The sequence below is a fragment of the Cryptomeria japonica genome, chromosome 7 (assembly GCF_030272615.1).
Source record: "Cryptomeria japonica chromosome 7, Sugi_1.0, whole genome shotgun sequence".
In the NCBI taxonomy this organism is placed as follows: domain Eukaryota; kingdom Viridiplantae; phylum Streptophyta; class Pinopsida; order Cupressales; family Cupressaceae; genus Cryptomeria; species Cryptomeria japonica.
The window spans coordinates 835620916-835641053 of NC_081411.1; the positions used below are offsets into that span (position 1 = coordinate 835620916).

At 36.3% G+C, this 20138-nt stretch overlaps 1 protein-coding gene across 4 annotated transcripts in view; it reads right to left on the minus strand.

Annotated features, from left to right (window-relative positions):
* Nucleotides 1-3659: 3659 nt before the first annotated feature.
* LOC131074278 (probable phytol kinase 2, chloroplastic) overlaps nt 3660-20138 on the minus strand; it is a 45024-nt gene continuing 28545 nt past the window's right edge. For all 4 annotated transcript variants that reach the window (XM_058010862.2, XM_058010861.2, XM_058010864.1 and 1 more), the window contains 5 exons: nt 5061-5128; nt 4720-4851; nt 4386-4501; nt 4166-4280; nt 3660-4059 (listed from right to left, as the gene is read on the minus strand). In XM_058010862.2, coding sequence (XP_057866845.1) covers nt 3882-4059; nt 4166-4280; nt 4386-4501; nt 4720-4851; nt 5061-5128 — 609 coding nt within the window. In that variant the 3' untranslated portion in view covers nt 3660-3881. The remainder of the gene's footprint in view (nt 4060-4165; nt 4281-4385; nt 4502-4719; nt 4852-5060; nt 5129-20138) is intronic.

Sequence of the window (20138 nt, forward strand, 5' to 3'; positions counted from 1 at the left end):
CTCAACGAAAAATTATAAAAAAAATACACAACTTCTAGATCTCACTCTTACCTATCATCCTACCAAAGGGTTTTACAAAATACTAAATCTAACTATATATTTTGTGCAGCGCACGAAAACAGCTATGTTATATTTTTCTGAAAAAATCAGGAACAGTTTTTCGTGCGTGAAAGGTTTGACCCTCTTAATCTTATCCAATTTTTTTTTTAAATAGTAGTTTAGAAACTAGATTTAGAGTACTACAATTCTTATTCTTTTTTCAACTCCTAGTTTTGAGTGTATGACCTTCAAATAGCTCTTTGAAGTTTAGGTTTACCTGCTTTCAGAAGAAAAAAGAAAAAAAAGAAAAAAAAGTGGCCACTTATACCCCCCTTTTTGTTCACCATCTTGGTGCACTTACCCAATTGTGTGATACACTCTAGATTCTTGGCACCACCATATTATGCAGAATATATCAACTATGTGTATTATATTTAAAATCTGGTTTCTCACAAAGTTGTGAAGGGGGTCACTCCTTTCCAAGCATGGACTAATAAAAAACCATTGGTATAACACTTTCAAGTGTTTAGATCCCCTACATGGGTCCATATTCCAATAGAAAAAATATAAGGCTATGGATCCACAAAGAAAGACTTGTATATTTGTTGGATATGTAGATAGTGTCAAGGGATACAAGCCTCTTCATCCTACCACACGATTTGTTCATTAAGAGGAATGTTCGTTTCAAGGAAAGTCTTGATAAATCTTCTTTCACTTCTCCACTAGTAACTACTTTGGAGTCATTACAAAAGAATGATAGTTCTTCTAAGGATTTTGATCATCATGATCTTGCTGAGGAGTTTTCTTCAAATAGTGACGATGATGATGCACATTCTTCACTTAGTCGTCATTTACATTCTCCTCCAAATTCTCCCCATTCTCTTAATTAAGGACCTCTTCAAGCATGACAAATATTAGAGTCAACAGGGGATTAGATTGGGGACCCTTCATATACTAGAAAAACAAGATCATAGTTTTAGGAAGCTCCACATCTCTTTATTGCTTCGACTTTTGATTCTAGTCTTTTCAGGAAGCTTTGGTACCCGCAAGAGAAATGTTGTTATACAAGAGGAGTTTAGTTCCTTGGAGAGGAACCACATATGAGATCTTGTCCTCCTTCCCAAGGGAAGTAAACTTGTTCAATACAAGTGGACCTATCAAAAAATATGGCGCGGATGGTTCAGTTGATAAGCATAAGGCTTGGATGCAAAAGGATTCTCCCAAGTCCCTAAGATCAAGACTACTCTAAGAATTTTGCACCAATTGCCAAAACAAGTTCCATTTGCCTTGTCCTTACTATTGATGTAGCTCAATAGATTGGAAGTTCATCAGATGGATGTGAAGAGTGTCTATCTTCATGTGGTGACCTTCAAGAGGAGATATATATGGAGAAGCCACAAGGATTCATACAAGATCTTCACTTATTTGTAATCTCAAGATGTCTCCCTATAGACTCCTTCCTTATGACAATTGGGTTCACTAGATTGTATTTTGAACTGAATATCTATATTTAACAGGAGGATGATACTCACACTTTCTATGCTGACGATTTGTTGATCACAATGAGTCACTTGTCCACTATTCAAGTGGTGAAAATTGCCCTTTCATGATCAATTCTTGATGTCTAACTTGGGCCTATTATATTACTTATTGGGGATTGAGATCACTCAATCTTCCTCAAGTATCTTTTTGGCATAGCCCAAGTATGCACTTGATATGCTCTCCAAATTTTGCATAGTTGATTGTAAGCCTACACCTACTCCATTTTTGTCTTGGGTCAAATTTGCGGCAACGTGTTCTTCACCCTTGGTTAGTGACACTTTGTATCAATAGCTTATTGGTAGTCTCGTATACTTGAATCACACAAAACCTGACATTTCATATGTAATAGGCCCGGTCTCCCGATTCATGTAGGTGGCACATGAGAAACCTATATGTATAAATTTTCAAAAAGATAGGAAACCTCAACTATTAACCAGATAGTGAAATTCAGTGGATCAAAATAACTAGCATACCAACCTAAAATATACTTCCACTTTTAGTTAACTTGCCCCTCACTTCTCAAATAACACCAAGAAAAGACAAGGAGGTAATAAATCAAATGTTTAAAATATGTCACAACAAATAAACTAAAGTATTAGAGTAAATGTTTAAAGAAGCCACAACAAATTAACTGAAGTATTAGAGTAAATGTTTAAATAAGCCACAACAAACAAACTAACATGTTATGTTCCATGTGATTTAAGTTTTGTTAAAATTTAACAAAAGCAAAGAATTTGGTATAAGCTCCACTCACATTTTAGCATAGGAAAGGGGAAATTGAAAATTTTCTATAGGATCTTTATTTTTTCACACTTCAATTGGAGTGGGAATTCAATAAATATACAACCTCGAAGGTTCTTACTTCTAGAGAGGAGATGCATTCTTGGATGGAGAGATCTTTAGAAATTCATTATGAAACTATTTGCTTTGAAATTATTTATGTTTTGCAACATCATAGAATTTTTGTTTGGGGAAGAGAGTGAGATAAGTATTTTTCTTTCTTTTGACGAAGCTCCATTTTGTATATAAATTCCTAGCATGGCACTACTTATTGAGGCCTATTATTTTTCATTCCTAAGTTGCACTTAAAGGAAAGTGATTGTACACATCCTTTTTTTAATTTACTTTTGAGTAAATATTTTCAATTCTTAATTTGCTAGTATGCATGTTTGCTTCCTTGATTGAAAGCAATTAGGTGCCATCTTTGCCTCATCATTCATAATTAAAGACAATTACATGCCACCTCTACCCACTACTACTTTTACTAGTTGAAATAGTTGTTTTCTTCTATAAAGTTAGTGCACCTACACTTACACACTTCTTACTATGACCACTCCTAAGGCTGTAAATAAATGTATCTTCTTTCAAATATTAAAGAAATGAGAAGATAGTGAGAATGCCAATTTCTATTTACTTGTGTTGTCAATTTTTTTTTCCAAAAAGATAATTTTAATAATAATTAGTTTGTTTGTCAAAGGTCTTGGGTAGAGGTTTATGATTAACTCTAAAATCCAACAACTTAAAACCTTTGAGGGTTAATTCTAAAATCCAACAAGATTACGCATACTTGATAAATGACAATCTAATACTATATTGACAATAAAGAAGACTAGATCAACTATTAATGATACTAATTACAAAAGTATTTCAAAATCTCCCTTCAAAGTTAAAATTGCAAGGTTACCCCCACACTCAATATATGAAGCTTTGACAGTGAGAGCAAAACAAAGCTTTAAAAGATACCTTGTTTATCAATTCTATTACTCGGTTGTGCTTTGTTTAAAACACAATTTTTAAAGGATACCACGTTTATCAATTCTATAACTTGGTTATGCTTTGTTCAATGTTTTGTTAGGGATAAAAAAATTATGTGGTGGCTCCTAATTTGTTTGAGTTTGTTATCACAAGTTTTAATTTATTTTTAAATTTCTTGGCGAGAGTTTTGCTCTAGCCATCTTTTGCAGAAGATTTTGAACGTAGATCATAAATTCTTTTAACGGTCAACATTATTAGCCTTTATGGTTTACATTCGATGGCTGTGAAAATTTATCAGAATGTAATGAAACATAACCAATATGTACTACAAACATAACCAATATGTACTACAAATATCTAGCCAAGCGTTTTTTAGTTTTGGATTCTCAAATCCCCAACTGTATGTGCAATGCGACACTAGGACAACAAATTATAGTGTTTCACTGTTTTTACTGGCCATGTACAAAATTATTGCAAAATGGTGCACTCTTCAACCTCTCACTGGCCAGCACTTTTGTTTTTTCTATTGTTTTGAACTAACAAAATTAGAAAACCAAAAAGCCAACTAAAGCAGATATTAATGAAACAGTAAGATTGTCATCGATGTCGGTACTGATGGGTAAAGACTCTATGATAGTTGCTGCGATGGAGATAAAGAGAGTTAACATGATCATCTGTAGGCTAACTTCATAATATCCAAAAGATGCAAAGTAAAACAAATACCTGCACGAAAAGCACAACTACCATGAGATTTTGAGGGATAAAATAATACAAAATAATGAGTGATTTGAAGTTCTCTGAATAACTTATTTGTCAAATAAATACCCACCCTACAGAAACAGTAAATCCCATGATAAGCATTGCAAAGCTGCCAGCAAATGATTTGTTCCTATTGTAAGGAAGTTTTATGGTGCCTAGCCTTCTTCCAGCTATATCTGCAACGCCTGTGTGCAAAGAAATTCAATCCTCTGAAAGATAATGACCACCTCAGCCTCTAATCTCAACCATATAAGAAGAAGAGCAAAAACTGCAACAGATATAATGTATACCATCTCCAGCACATAAGGTGGCCATTGCTACAGGTGCAGTGGGAGATGTCCGCCAGAATAGAATAGTAATGAATGTTAGACTGCATGCATAGTACAGCGGTCCTTTTAAAAGCTCCCTGGGAGATGAACCAATTTAGCTGTTGAGAAAGTAAACTTGCCAACTTAAACCTTAATGTATAGTACAACTACAAACTCAACAAGTTTTATGCTGCTCTATGGAAATCTAATAATAGTGCCACTAGTTGAGCATAACTACTGTGTTTTATTTTGTTACATGAATCAGCAGCTCACATAGTTCACAATAAAAATATTTTCATGATTTCATGAATCTAACCTGGCATCACCATATCTGCTCATGGATTTAACCATTGCTTCATTTTTTAATATTCCGAATCCCAATCCAATCATCCGGAATATATTGACTCCAGGAGCTAATGCTGCCAAGTACGGTGCCTGAGGACCATTACTGAAAGACAGTAATTTAAGTTTACTTAAACATTCTACAACAAGATGAAACGGTAGTCTCTTCAATGCAAGAAAAGGTATCACAACTAGAGTAAGAGTAGCTGCCTTTCAGGTTTGACTATAATATATATTAAAATGACTAGCTATATTGGAGAAACAAACACTCTACGCATGTGATAATGTTAAATTCAATAAGAGAAAATGGCATACCTGAAAAGAGGCCAACAGAGCATGAACACAAGTCCTATGTTTATATGCACAAACTTGCGGTTCAGTTTCTACAAGGAGAAAGCGCAAGTTAGGAAATTGAAATGTTATTGTCTTAAAAACTAGGATGATTTTCATACAACAATTAAATCAATATGAAAATAAGTGTTCCTGAATTGAATGTATATATGTGCCCTCAAGAAATCATAGGAAGTAGAGACAGCTGAATTGAATTTAATCAGTTTTTGTATTCATAATTGTATAGAAAACACTATTCAACCTGATGTGAGCACTACCACAGAAGAATCACTAGTTAAAAGAGAAAATCTTTAAATTGTGAACTTAGATGGGAGATTCTGGTGAGAGATTTTGATCATATAAACTCTACTTTCACCTCATTCTTTATCTATTAGTGCCCACGTCATTTTTCCATCAACTAATTTATGGTACAGCTAGTTTCTTTATTCATTATAGCATTAATACTATGGCAGGAACATGGAATGAGATTCTTGTGGTATAAAAGTGGGAAAAAGGAGAACTGTTGGTTTCATAAAAAGATATTATTGGATTTAAAGTTTAATCCTAAAATGTTGAGAATAGAAAGGGAAACAGATAAATCTTGAACACTGATAGCACCACTTAGATTTTTGTATCCTATGGAGACAAAATGGAGAATTATTGTTGTTCGGTTGTGAAGCCCGATCCTTTCAACTTCCACCAGATGGTCCAATATCAAGTCAATAAACCTTTTCATTTTCCTTAGTTTGGTCTCTTCATCTGCATAGACGAATTTTGCATAAATTTGGGGATTAAAACATTTGTCTGAGGATGAAAAACTTCTCTGTAATTGCTGCAATCATAAATACTCTGTTTTTCCATGGATGCAACCATCATATTTTTTGTGAACCACGTAATTTGTTGTCTCTGTGCAATTTTCTATTCTGTCTATTTGTTGCGGGTGTTTTATCATTTTATGTTATTCTATCTGTCCTGTTTTCTTAACAATTGGTATCAAAGTGCTGAGGAAGGCAGCAGGTTTCATGTTCAAATGGCAGTTTAGACTATAGTAAGTCAAAGAAATGGAGGAGACAGACAAATGGAGAAGTGAGAAATTCTCAGGACAAAATTTTAGGATGCAGAAGCTTCAGCTCGAAGCTCTGTTACTCCAAAAGACCTTTCCAACCTTTCAACATATTAGAAGGAAAATTGGAAAAACCCACTGGAATGTCAGATGAAGATTGGGACAAGCTGGATCAGTAGGCAGTAGCTACAATCATCCTCTATTTATCCAATGTTTTGTTTAATGTCTCATCAGAAAAGACAACAAAAAGTTTATGACATCATTTATCAAACATGTATGCAATGGCCGTACATTGAATAATGCATTTCTGGTGATGAAATTATACAATTTAAAAACGAAGGCGATAACATCACAAATCACTTAAAATGAATTCGACATCTTGATCAGTCAATTAATTTCAATCAGCGTCCAATTGCATAATCAGATCAAAGATATCTGGTTGTTGTGTTCTCCATCTAATAGCATCGAATTGCATTATAAGACCAAGGCTATCTGGTTGTTGTGTTCTTCACCTAATGGCTGGGAAGGAGTTGTTATCCTTATGGCTGTTAGAAACTTAGGATCTGGTTAAAAAGGAAAAATAATTTTTAAGTTTTGAACAGTAGTGTGGTTGGTTTGGGTGGGTTGTTTGTTTTCTCATTGTTGTGAGGGTGGTTGTCACTTCCAGTGGATTAGTCTCACCTCAGCTCGCCTCTTATATCTAAGATATGGACTGTTGAGCGCTGGGCTGGGACGCCCAGATACCACAGAATTAAAAAAAATAAAAAAATATTTTCTATTTTTAAATGACAATTAATTAAATTGATTTTTATTAAATTATCAAAAAAAAATTCAAATAATGATTTAATATTAATTAATTTACTTAAATAATAATAAATTAATAAAATATTACTACTTAATAAAGTTTTTCAAATGTGATGCTTCTAATATTCTAGAAGCTTTTTGGAGTTCTTTATAAGGTGACTAGAGGGGAGGAAGTAAGGCATGTTTGAATTTGATAAACTTTAATGATTTATGGAGACGAAAACTTGACTCTTCCTAGGAGTGGATTGGGGACTGAGGTCAAGCTATGCCAAATTTGTGAAGTCTCCATTAAAGACAAATTTATAAAGTTTTGAGATAGTTTTAAAACTATTTTATTATATTTATGAATATTTGAAGTGAGAAATTTATATTGTCTAAAGTCAGCTTCATATATTTTGTTGTTCGAGGTCTTGATTATGTTGACCTCTATACTTCAAAATGAACATAAAGACTATATGAAGAATATCTTTGCATCCATTAAATTTAATTTTTTAATTAATTTAACCAATCAATATACAAAATTAAAAATTAAAATTTTTGAATTAATTTCAATACTTATACATATATATTTATACAACAAACCTAACTATAAAAGCAAATGTAGGTGATTTCCATTTGCAGTTCTAATGATTGTAGATATTTCTTTCAGTGTGGTGCTCTCAATTTGTGGTTACAACAAGAAGATGGGAGGGTATTTTCTTTTGAGATTTTTATATTTTTAGGCTCATTAAAACTAGTAAATTTATTAATGTTTTTGGTATACAAAATGATGAAAAATAAATAATTAACAATTATTATATTATAGAAATTTTGAAATATATAATTGAATATATAACTTAAATACATAATTCTATAAAGTTATATTAAATTGATGATATATTTAAATTTTTATATTATGTTAGAATAAAATATAATGTTAGATAATTGTAATATATATTTTTATAATAAAATAGATTTATAAAAATATTATATAGAATATAAAATAAACAATAACAAATATACAATTTTAGATTGCTATATTAAATTAACAATATTTTTTTTTAATATTCACTATTGGAATCTGGAGGTGTCCTTACTGAAGCGAGACTAATCCCATGGGGAGCATACCCACACCTTAAGTTGTGATCGACGACCGGGCGAGCTAGGGCCGAAGCCCCTATTAACAATATATTTAAATTTTATATTATGATAAAATAATATATTATATTAGATAATCATAATATATTTTTATAAAAATATTATATAAAACATAAAATAAATATTAAAAAATAATTATTATAGAAATTTTGAAGTATAAAAAATTATATAATTAAATATATAATCTAAACATAAAATTCTAGAGTGTTATATTAAATTAATAATATATCTTCCATGCGTTGGATGGGATGGAACCTTGGAAGGTCTTGATTAGAAATAACATTGAAAGGGGTGTTCCTAAAAATGCTAAATCTTGGAAATCCCTCCCTCTTGTTGATCTTGTCGCGGGCAGGTTTCCTATCTCCGTGCAAGGCTCGTGTGTTTTTAGATCCATCTGGAAAGCCTAAGAACATGTTAGATGTCTTGTTGACAACCCTGGTGTTAGCAGTAATGGTGTTCTTCATGGGGAAAGATCCATATGGTGGAATCTCTACCATGCTGATAAACCTCTTGCCCTTACCCAAGGTTGCTCGACCAAACTATGGGCTAGAATTGGTATTAATTACTTCACGGATTTGTTTGAAAATGATACTCTGATCAACTGGGAAGAATTAAGCTCCTCCTTTAACCTCCCACCTACCTAGAAAAGAACCTACCTCATGGTTAAAAGAGCCCGAGAAACCCTTGCTCTGCCCTCCACTACTAACCTGGATTCCCATAGATTTCTGACCTTCAAGTGGAAAGATGGCTCCCCCCTACCCAAGGTCAAGACCCGTAGTATTTATGATTTGATTTCTAAGGATGATTCTATTATTGAACATACTCATGTAATGTGGTACTTGGATCTGTCTGTTAATCTTTGGCAAAAATGCTTTCTTCAGATCTGGAAAAATCCAATCCCTCCTAAAATACAGTGCTTTAAGTGGCAGCTTATTATTGATAGACTTCCCTTGAGAAAAGATACGTTTAATACTAACATGTGTTCCATTTGCAGACTTCCTGACACTTGCAAGCACATATTCTTTGACTGTTCTTTCGCCAGGGAGGTTTGGTTAATGTTTGGTTTTGCTACTCCTATTCATGTGAATGTTTTTTACATTATTTTCTGGTCATATTGCTGGGTTAAAAAAAGATGCTAATCTGTTTTGGTTTAGTTTATCCTCTTATATCCTCTAGTTTATATGGAAAATTAGAAATGAAGATAGGTACAATGTTGACACCAGATGTCTTACTGAGTCTTTTCGTAGACTCACCTTCTTTAAAATTGCTTCTCAGGTCTGTTTTCTTATGAACGTGGAAAAACATAAGCTCCTTCGATTTCTCAAAGATGGGCACGCCACCACGTTTGTATATGAGATGAAGAATGGCTATGAATGGAGGCGGCTCGCGAACAACCTATCTTCCTTCGAAGAAGCTGCACACCGAGATTTGCAACAACATGATACCTGATGTTGATCACACTGCCATGCTTGCTCCAATTCAGGACCAAAAGTAGGTGATCTGGATGGAAGGGGCCCAAGGATGGACCACCTGGGTGGACTCCTTCGATGACATTTTGCACTAGATCACTGTTTTCTTATTTTTTTTGTATAACGACTCTACTTGTATAGTCTCCATAGATAGATAGGATTTTCTATGTCTTGGTGATATCTTCCTCGATGACTTTGGTGGTTTAGGCATTGCCTCTTTGTAATTTTTTGTAAACACTGTTACTCTCAATTTTCAATACAAAAAAAAAAAAAAAAATTATAATATTTGATAATCATAATATAATTTGTACAATAAAATAGATATATGAAAAATAATAAATAAATATAAAATATTACTATATTTACTATTTTTCTCTGACATTAAAATATGAACAACATTTTTTTTAAAGTTATCCCATTTTGTTGATAGTCTAGAACTAACTCAACATTCTTAGCATTTGTAAACATGAATTACAATCAAATGTAACCAAATTGGCCAAAAAAAAATAAGAAGAAAAGAATAACCATAAATGCTAGATAAGAATTGTGTGCATGCATTAATAAGACATATGATAGAAGCACGAGATAATATATGTAAATGTTAACATGGAATATACATGTATTTCTTGTCTCACTCTTATTTATCTCTTTTTATATTTATCTCTATCTCCATCTACATGTGTCTACTTTCCTTCTTTATATGTCCTTTCCTGCATCTACATATTCCTATATTCCTATCTCCCTTTGTATCTCCATCTACATATTTCTGCTCTCCTTTCTAAGTATTGAAAAAACTTTTTTATAAAATTGTGCTTGATTAATATTTCTCAGGGCTAAGTAAAAAGCCGATTCAATTAAGCGAAGACTGACGATTAACGGGTATTGGAGAAATATTTCTTGGTAGGGTCCGATCTTCAATTTTATAGTTTGTTCTAAAGTTTGGAATATTGTCGGCGCTGAGATATGTTCTTGCGTGAGTATTCCCTGAAGCGGGTTTTCCATTTCCGGATTTAAGAGGATTCCATTTTCAGGCAATGGGGAGCAAGCTTAACATGTTGCAAGACCTCTGAATGATATCGTGGCTAGCAGACACAGCAGTCATTCTTTCTGGCGTGGGGAAATTCTCATTCTGGTGCATAGCGGGAGTCTTCTTTCTGAGCTGTGAGCTATAACAGGTACGGCTGGAAAGCATTGGTTTGATGTTGTAGTTGGGTCTTCATTATCGGCTCAGCATTGAATCACTATCAATGGTGTCCTGCCCTTTTGGTGGGAAAAGGATTATTAGATTTATCATTGAGGATTGAACACAGTAAGTTTTCTGGTTAGAGGTGTAACAGAGGTTCAAGTTTATTGCAGCCGAAGAAATAAGGACTACATTCAAAGACTATCAGTTATCCAATATCAGCGACTTCCAACGCTGGATATTGATTTTCTCCTATCGATTTTAAAATAAAGGTCAGAGTTCATATTGTTCTCAGAATTTATCCTCTGTATTTATATTCTCTGTTAATATTATCATTGTCAAATTCACCTGAAGCATTAAACAGCAAAGCATAGCAAAATTTGTAACTAAAACCAAAACTCAACAGCATTGGAAGTTAGGAAAAGTTCAGAAATGAATATTGTATGGTAAAGATAACAGAGGTGTCTAGAAAGGATTATTTCAAAAAAACCAAGATATCTCATTGGTAGACGCTTTGGTAATTCGCAAAAGAGGGAGATCACAGAGATGAGAGAAGAATAACCACAAGGAAATGCCAAATTCCAACAGAAGATCAAAATCTAGAGGCAAAAAATTCAATTGTTGATATTGTGGAAAGGAAGGCCACATGAAAAATCATTGATCATTTAAAAAGGCTGAAAATCAGTAAAAAGAAAACGAGGCAAATAAAACTTACGAGAAGACGCCAGCGCTCTTTTTCTTTTACAGGAGTCGTCACTATAAATGTTTGCGTACTTATAAGCATCATTTCATGCTACATCATGTAATGATTATTTTAAAAATTATCAAGCTGGTAATTTTGGTAATGTTTACCTCGGTGATGATGAGCCTTGCAATATCATCAGTAAGGGAGATGTTCTACTGAAATTGAAAAATGGCAACAACTAATTGCTAAAGGATGTTAGACATGTTCCTCGACTCAAGAAATTTGTTCCAACTAGGCAATTGGATGCTCACAAATACAATATTACATTTTAGTAAAGTGTGTGGAAGGAGCATTGGTAATTGCTACAGGAAGCATAACTAGTACATTATATGTGCTAGAGGGTTAGACAAAAGTGGGAGTTGCAATGTGTTGTGACGTATTCACACATCGCCCCATTGCAAATGGGGACCCTGTTGACGTGTATTTTGTACACCATCATACACAGAATAAAATACCTAAAGGCATCTTATCCTCTCTTGAATAAAGTCTCTAACTGCTGAAGATTCGCATGAAGGATCAGTTAGGATGACTCCAATGTTCTGGTTAGTAGGGTCTCTACGTGTGGATAAGCTCCAGCGGTATGATGTGATTTGCTGTGTCCTTAAGGGGCCTTACACTCCGAAAGTCTTGCTAAACTAAAGAAGCTTTTCAAAAAATAACAAAAGGATAGGGTTTGCAAGAGGTCTAATCTAATCTAACCCTAAGAATGACTTCATGTGGACAAGACTTGGCAAGATTCTACCAACTTCAATTTCGCCATAAAATAACAACTCAATTGAAATTGATGCGATCTTCTAAGGTAACAAAAGATTTTCAACGCATCAAAGATCAAAGACACTACCACGAAGGTACATATCCAAGATACAATAATGATTGAAGGTTAAGTGATTCAAATATCTCCAGTCGACCACGCAAGGCGTTCCTACAATCAGCAAGAAGCTAGTGGTTTGGATTACGAATCCTACCTAAGATCAAGTCTCACACTATGTCCTTCAAATTAACACACTACTTTGATTGAGCATGATTCAAATGAATTGAACAACCATGAAGATAACCAAGAAAGTTGCAACAAAACACCATAACTTCAATATTTCATTGATTCCAAAGTCATCATGTACAACAATTGCTTGAATTCCTTTCCTCAAACTCAATCTTGCTACAAAAATAAATTGCTTCTAAACTCTAATCTCTCTAATACATCAAACTCTCTCTCTAATCTCTTAACTATCTCTATTTTCTAATTCTCAAATGAAATGAAAATGAGGATATAAATAGCATCCTCAATTACAATGAATGGTCCAGATTGAAAGCAGATCAACGGTCAAGATTATGACACTTAAACCCTAATTAGGGTTTGTTACAAATGGCCTCCTTTTTACTGAACAATATTAAATGCATAGCCAAATATTAAATTCGGCACAAAAACCTAGGAGACATAAACCAATGACAATTAAGATGCCATGTCATCTATAACAACCTCTCATCTAGAATCTTATTCCCTTTCTAATGTTCCTTTTTAGCATATGCAATGAATCTTGATACGATTCCTTCAATCTCAGCAATTGGAATCTCGGGAAGATTCTTCATACTTTCTTCCAAGTGGATGACCTGATCAAATGCATCTAGAAGAGCTGCATCCCAAGTAGATTCAAGTTCCTTTGTTCTTTCAATCAGGAGCATGGTGGCAAACATCTGATCATATTGCTCGTCTGTGATATTAGTGTCCTTACAAAAGATGACCTTGATTCTATCCTCTAATTCCTGCATATCCACATCTGTCTCAACTTCGATCCTCCTGCCAAGAATGGTATGTAGTACCTCAAATACTCTGTCCTGGATCGGGTTGATCACCTCCTCAACATGACTGCATCTAGTACTAATGTCCTCGAAGAGAACTTCCTTCATCTGGAGTAAGGTGGACCACTGAAGCAAACTGTGAGATCCTCCATCCATGATCTTTTCTTGCGCTAAGACCTTCCTCGATGTGTGTCTAATTACTTTCAAGACAGGAATGATAACATCTTTGGTATGAGCAAATGCGGCTACTGTTATTATCAAATTGTGGATTATCTCAAGAACCTGGATAGCTTGATGAATAGTCTTCATCATCCTTGTTACAAATTCTACGGCAACTGTATGAGATTTATCCATCCAAGTACTCGTACGCTGGACCATATTCATGAATCTTTCTGCCTCATTAATTGATTGAAGGGGAAGTGCCTGCACTGGTGATCTAGCTGGATCCTGACGTCCCAAAGGTTCATTGAGATGACTGAAATATGTCCTCCATGCACCGACCTCTCTCTCAAGCTTTCTACTCTTCTCCATTTCTTCTCTAGGCTTGTCCTTCAATGCCTCAAAGGAATCTGTGGCATCATCTAGTGTCTGCTCAGCTGTGGATGGACCTAGCTCAAATGTCTCTACATCATATTCCTCTGCTAGGATCTCACCTTCGTACTTGTCTACTGCCGGTGTAGCTATCTGTAATTTTCTGGATCCAATCTCATCTCTAATCATCTTGGACATCTTGGTAGCCTTTCTCTTCTCTGTCACTTCCTGGGAATGTCCAACAAGGCTCTCTAAATCAATCACATTGTCTTCGTCCTCGATCACAATCACCTTTGTTAATCTTTCCTTCAACCAATCTGGGATGGCCGATCTTGTCTCCTGAACCTGAATTTCCTTATGCACTACTTCTTCTTCTCTGGAAGGAGATGTTACTTCGTTATCTTCTTTATCTTCATCTAGCTCATAATCCTGAAGAGATCCACCTGGTGACCTTTGCGGTGCCTGTCCTTCTTCCTACCTATCGTTCTGTACCATCGACTCCATGGATTCTTCCACTTGAAGTGTTCTCTTCTCTGGTCTAGAAGAAGTATCGGATGAACGATCTCGGTTGGCCTCTTGCTTCTTCTTGCAAGATTCTCTCTTTTCAGGTCTCTCTTTCCTCTTCGAGCCTCTTGGATGGAGATCGCCTTCACTTGCACTTCGAAGGTTACCTTCATTTGTATTTCTGGGATTAGGATTACCTTCGCTCACACTAGCTCCACCTTCGGCTGGTTTCTCTTCCAAAGTGAAAGTCATAGCTATGCCTTGCTCTCTCAACTTCTGATGCTGTACGTCAACCCATCTGCGAGTACAAGACAAGACTGGAGCCATCAAAGCATCTAGATCCACGACCTCGGGCTCATTCCAATCTAACCTTATTGATTTGCTTTCTCGGTCATAGGATGACTGGAGATGTCTGCCACTGTCCTGAGCTTGGTCGGCCACTCTGTAAATCCTGCATTTCCTGATGAAATCCAAAGGCAATCTAGAATGCATTTTTCGTTTCACTTCAAAATCATCTAAGAGATTCATCATAAAATCTTCAATTTGGTACTCATGCTTAAACTTCCTACCGACTGTCTCCTCTAAATGTCCATGTGGATCAAAGCTTTCTCTCAAAGAAAAGGATGAAAAAGAATACAAGGCTAACTCCTTCTTTGCGTCATCCATGGCTAAAGCATTAGGACATACCTCAACTGAATTGTCCAAAATGATAGGTACCGGAACTCCATTCCCATGTCTGTGTCTGAATGCCTTCGCATAAGCTGCCAATTGTCTTGTTACTTCAAGTAACACAATTCTGTCTGTCGGATATCTCGGCAACATGTATGGAGGTAAAGGACATCCATGTACTCTGATATAAGTAAACTTCGGAAATTGAATAAACCAAGCACCATACCTCTTTATTAATTTCTGTGCATCCTGAGATAATCTGTTGTGAATCCCACCTTGCAACGTCTTTGTGATGTTCATTGTGAAGGTATCATTAACTAGCTTGTAGTTGCTTCCTGGCGGATGATGCAAGTGGACATAGGAATCACAAACCCTGACCTCGCCGGGTCCTCTTCCAATCACTCTTCTGTGAGGTAGTCCTGCGTACTCAAAACTCCTAATCAAGGCATAGATGACGTATGAACTCATGTGGAAGGACTTGGTGGCCTTGAGTCTCCTCAACTGTACGTCCAAGCAATGGCTAATCATTCTAGCCCAATGTATTGTTCCTTTCCCTTGAACGATCACCTGGATGAAGTAGAACATCCACTTCTCAAAATAGAAGGCGTGAGGGGCTCCTGTAACTCGGTTGAGCATTGTGATCAAATCTCTGTACTCCTCCTGGAAATCAATCCTGTGTGGTGTGTTCGGGATCTTGCTCAGGCGAGGACGACTCTTGAGTAACCAGTTCTTGTTGATGATGCTTAGGCAAGCATCTGGATCATCTTCGTACATTGACCTGGCTCCTTCTATGCTCTTGTATATCATGTCTTTGTGCTCTGGAAGATGGAAAGCTTCACTTATAGCTTCCTCTGAAAGGTACGCCAAAGTGTTTCCTTCATTGGACACGATCGTTTTGGACTGAGGATCATAATGACGAGCGCACTCGATCATCAACTCATGACACTGTACTGCTGGAGGGAAGCCGGCCGCTTTAATGATGCCACTTTCAATTATCCTCCAGGCGACAGGTGATGGCTTGCCAATGTAAGGGACATCTCGAAACTTCTTCGTGCTGAAGTTGCCCAAGTTAGTATCTCCAATGTTGCTCCATTTAGACACGATCTTGGTCTCCACTTCTTCGGTCTTTTGATCTTCCTTCATGAGAGCTGGACGACTGGTGGATGCTCCCGCCTTCGGGGTCGCCATACCTACACAACATTTCATAATTAGAAACTAGATTTTGCAATGAATAACATAGATTAGAGAATAAATCTTAGGAAACCTCATGATAAGTCCTAGAGTTATCATTTCCTAAAAAACGATCGAGCTACTGGAATTCAAAATTTCAAAATTCAAAATTTAGGCTATGACGATCAATGCTTAAAATCAAAACAATAAAACCATATCGCCGTACCTCTCTTGAGAGCTAACTCTAGAATGCAAAATAGAGGAATTCGCCTAGGCAAAATTAACGTTAGAAGCCTTCAACGTGATCCTCAAGGATAAGGAACATCCTCTTTATCAATTCGCCACCCTTCAAGTCTTTAATGTGTTCTTCAATGTCCTTGGCAAGTTCGCTCAAATGGAAATTAAGGTTCGCACGTACTCTCCTTTGATGATACTTCGCACCACCTTGCTTGAAATGAAATTCGCACTCCTTAAATACAATTCGCACTTCTCCTTTGTCTTCCTCAAATCGCATGTAAAGATGATTAAATGATGATGTGAAAACAACAATTTTCACCCTCCCTTTATAAGCGCTTACCTCCTATTCACCTCTAGGCCGACTTTTATAAAATGAGGCAATTAAAACGATTTTTTAAATAAATAATAAAGCCAACTTTGATAAAATAAACCCAAGCGCTTCATTTGATTTTTAACTAAGTTAATAATTAATTATTAAATGACATCGTTTATTAATTAATAAATTCGATTTTTTTTATAAGGCAAAAATAATTAATTAATATTTTGCGATATATTTTAAATGCCATTTAATTGAATTTTCAAAACCTATCGAATTTAGCATTTAAAATAAATTCAATTGTTTGTTTTGGCGCCAAAATTGGAAGGTGAAAAAAATACAAACCTCATCGCCCTGGTCCCTGACTGAGGGACAGGAGCGATCTATCAACTTGGTCTTGATTCTTGCTTTTTGACGCTCAAAATCTTCATCCTTACGTTGATGTTGGCATTTTTGCTAGGATTTTCAGACTTGGGTGACTTGACCCTGCAAATGAGTGCCCTTTTGAGGTGATATCGCCTTGGTCCCTTGGAGAGGGACAGGAGCGATCTATATGTTCTTACTTGAAATTCTTCGTTCTTGATTTTAACTCCTCGTTCATTGCCTTCCAAACGACGTTTTAAACCCTTTGCAACTTTGTTTTGACAGGATCTTCGAAGGATAACAAGTATTTTAGCAAATATCGCCTTGGTCCCTTGGTGAGGGACAGGAGCGATCCTGGTGTTTCTCTCCTTGACCTCGCTTCTTTAATCACCAATCCTCTATCATAAGGCGAATAATAACATTGTCTCTTTACTCCACGCTTGTTTCACTTGACTTCTATAAGGCATATTCGATTTTTGAAGGATTATCGCCCTGGTCCCTTGGTGAGGGACAGGAGCGATCCTTATGTCCTGGCTCAAATTTGCTAACTTTTAATCTTTGCTTCTTGTTCATCGCCTTCCAAATGGCGTCCTCGATCCTGTGTACCCTTGCATTGTCATGATTTTTGAAGGAACATGAGTGTTTTAATGAAAATCGCCCTGGTCCTTGACTGAAGGACAGGAGCGATATAGCTTCCTTGGCTCAATTGATAGTCTTTTGACGTTTGGAACCTTTGCATATCATCATCTTAAGACGCCTTAGACCCTGTGCAACCATGTACAATCTTGACTTGGCATGAATTTTGAATGAATTGGCAAATATGGTGGATATCGCCCTGGTCCCTGACTAAGGGACAGGAGCGAACTTCAAGGTTTTGAGCTCATGCTTGCTTTTAACAACTTGCCATTACTTTCATCGTGTAAAATGAAGTCCTTTGATCCTTCTTGGTCGCTTAATACTTGTTAAACTTTCAAAATCTAGGCCTTTATGAAAATTTCGCTCTGGTCCCTGCCTGAGGGACAGGAGCGAACTGGGTGTCTTGGTGTAATTCCTTCAACATTGGCGACTTTGGATACTTCGTTCTTCATTGAGATGCCTTAAAACGTCCTCACCACCTTGTACTTCGTCTTGGAGTGTCTTGAACTTGGAGGAAAGGCAATATAACCATCATATCGCCCTGGTCCCTGACTGAGGGACAGGAGCGATCTTGCTCTTGTAGGCTTCATCTCACTTTGCTAACTTCAAAAATTATCTTCAATGGTCTTGTAGTGCTCCGTTTCATTCATCCATGCCTTGGAATTTGCTCTTACTTGGCAAGAAATTTGTCTAAGGTAAAAATCGCTCTGGTCCCTGACTGAGGGACAGGAGCGAACTTAGGCATTTGGGTCCCTTGTAGATGTTTGGTAATCTTCAATTTGTCTTCAACGAGTTCAATTCACCTCCTTTCTTGCCTTCAAACTTAAGACTTGCTTGATCTTTGCCTAAAACATGCCTTATGAAGAATTTCGCTCTGGTCCCTGGGAGAGGGACGGGAGCTACAATGGATTTCGCCCTGGTCCCTGACTGAGGGACAGGAGCGATTTTTTTCCTTTTGGTTCATTCTCCTTCATGACGGCACTTCAAGTTATATTCATTTGATAAAACACATCTCCTTGGGCCTCTTCAAATCATCAAGTTGTTAAAATCCTGCAAGGACGAGGTGATGTTTGATTTTAAGCTCCGGTCCTTCACTGAGGGACAGGAGCGATTTTGCTTCCTGAGGCATTTCTGTGTTCGTGAAATTCTTCAATTTATATTCAACGGAAAGATCACGCCTTTCTTTATTACTTCCATTTGAAAAATCATCTTGATCCTGCAGAGATAGTAAGATTTTTGAAAACGAGCTCTGGTCCTTCACTGAGGGACAGGAGCGATTTTGCTCCTACAGGCCAAAATATCATGATTTCACAAGTTTAATCACTTCACAAGGCAAAAACAAATCATTCCCCATGCCCAGGATCAAATATCAAAAAACTCAAAATTTAGGTCAAAATTACTCAATTGAATAAAATTCACATTTTCATCATCAATACTTAGACAAATTAAGACTCTGCACTCAAAATTCCAATTGAAAATAGACCATTCTGGCGAATTCATTCCATTCAAAATTGCATCCTACAAAAGGAAGCTTAAAAAAGCTCTCAAGACTGACTGGACTCTGGCCTGAAAAGACAGTAACAGAAACCCTAAGGCTTGACCCTAAATCCAGACAACTGACAAACTACCAAAACCCTAAAAAGCAAAGCAAAAGGCGAGCAAAAACGAGCAAAAAAGAGGGGGTCCCCATTTCAAATGGGGCGATGTGTGAAATGGTCACAACAGACCCCTACTTTTTTGCTTTCTGGGGTTTGCTTTCTAGGTTTTTAGGGTTTGTCTGTTAGCCTTTGCATTTTGAGTGTTGCCAAAGGGATCACTAGGATGGCAGGCTCTGCTTGAGCCAGGGTGAGTCCACGGCCCCCAAAATTAGGGTTTCTTTGAGAGTCTTCATTAGGGATTGATTTTGCTCTTGTTGCTAATTGTGTCTTGCTTGGTGAGTGAGTATCATCCTTGAAGGTCTAAGTTAGGTCAAATTGGTGAGTGAAGAAGTCTGGAATGTCATCCTAATCTTCAAATACCCTGAAATTTGGCTAACTCTGGAATGTCATCCTAATCTTGAAATTTGACTGTTTGGAAAACTGAAGAATCCTCCAAAAACTAGATTTTGCATTATAACTCCTAGAGGTCCGAAACCACTCTCAAACATCCTGACAGTATATATGGATATTCCATAAAATAATCCTAACAGAGAGGCCAAAATGTCAAATTTCGCTCCTGACCCTTCCAAAGGGTCCAGAGCGAAATTCCACAAAGGACCTAAATTCCTCACCTAAATCATTGAATGGTCAAGCAAATTTGCAAGGATGTAGAAGGAAATGAATCTAGGATCAAGTCTAAGACAAAGTCAAGTCAGTTTGGAGGTGAATTGAGCCTAAAATAGGAATTTCGCTCTTGACCCTTCCAAAGGGTCCAAAGCGAATTCCTCTACAAGACACTCCA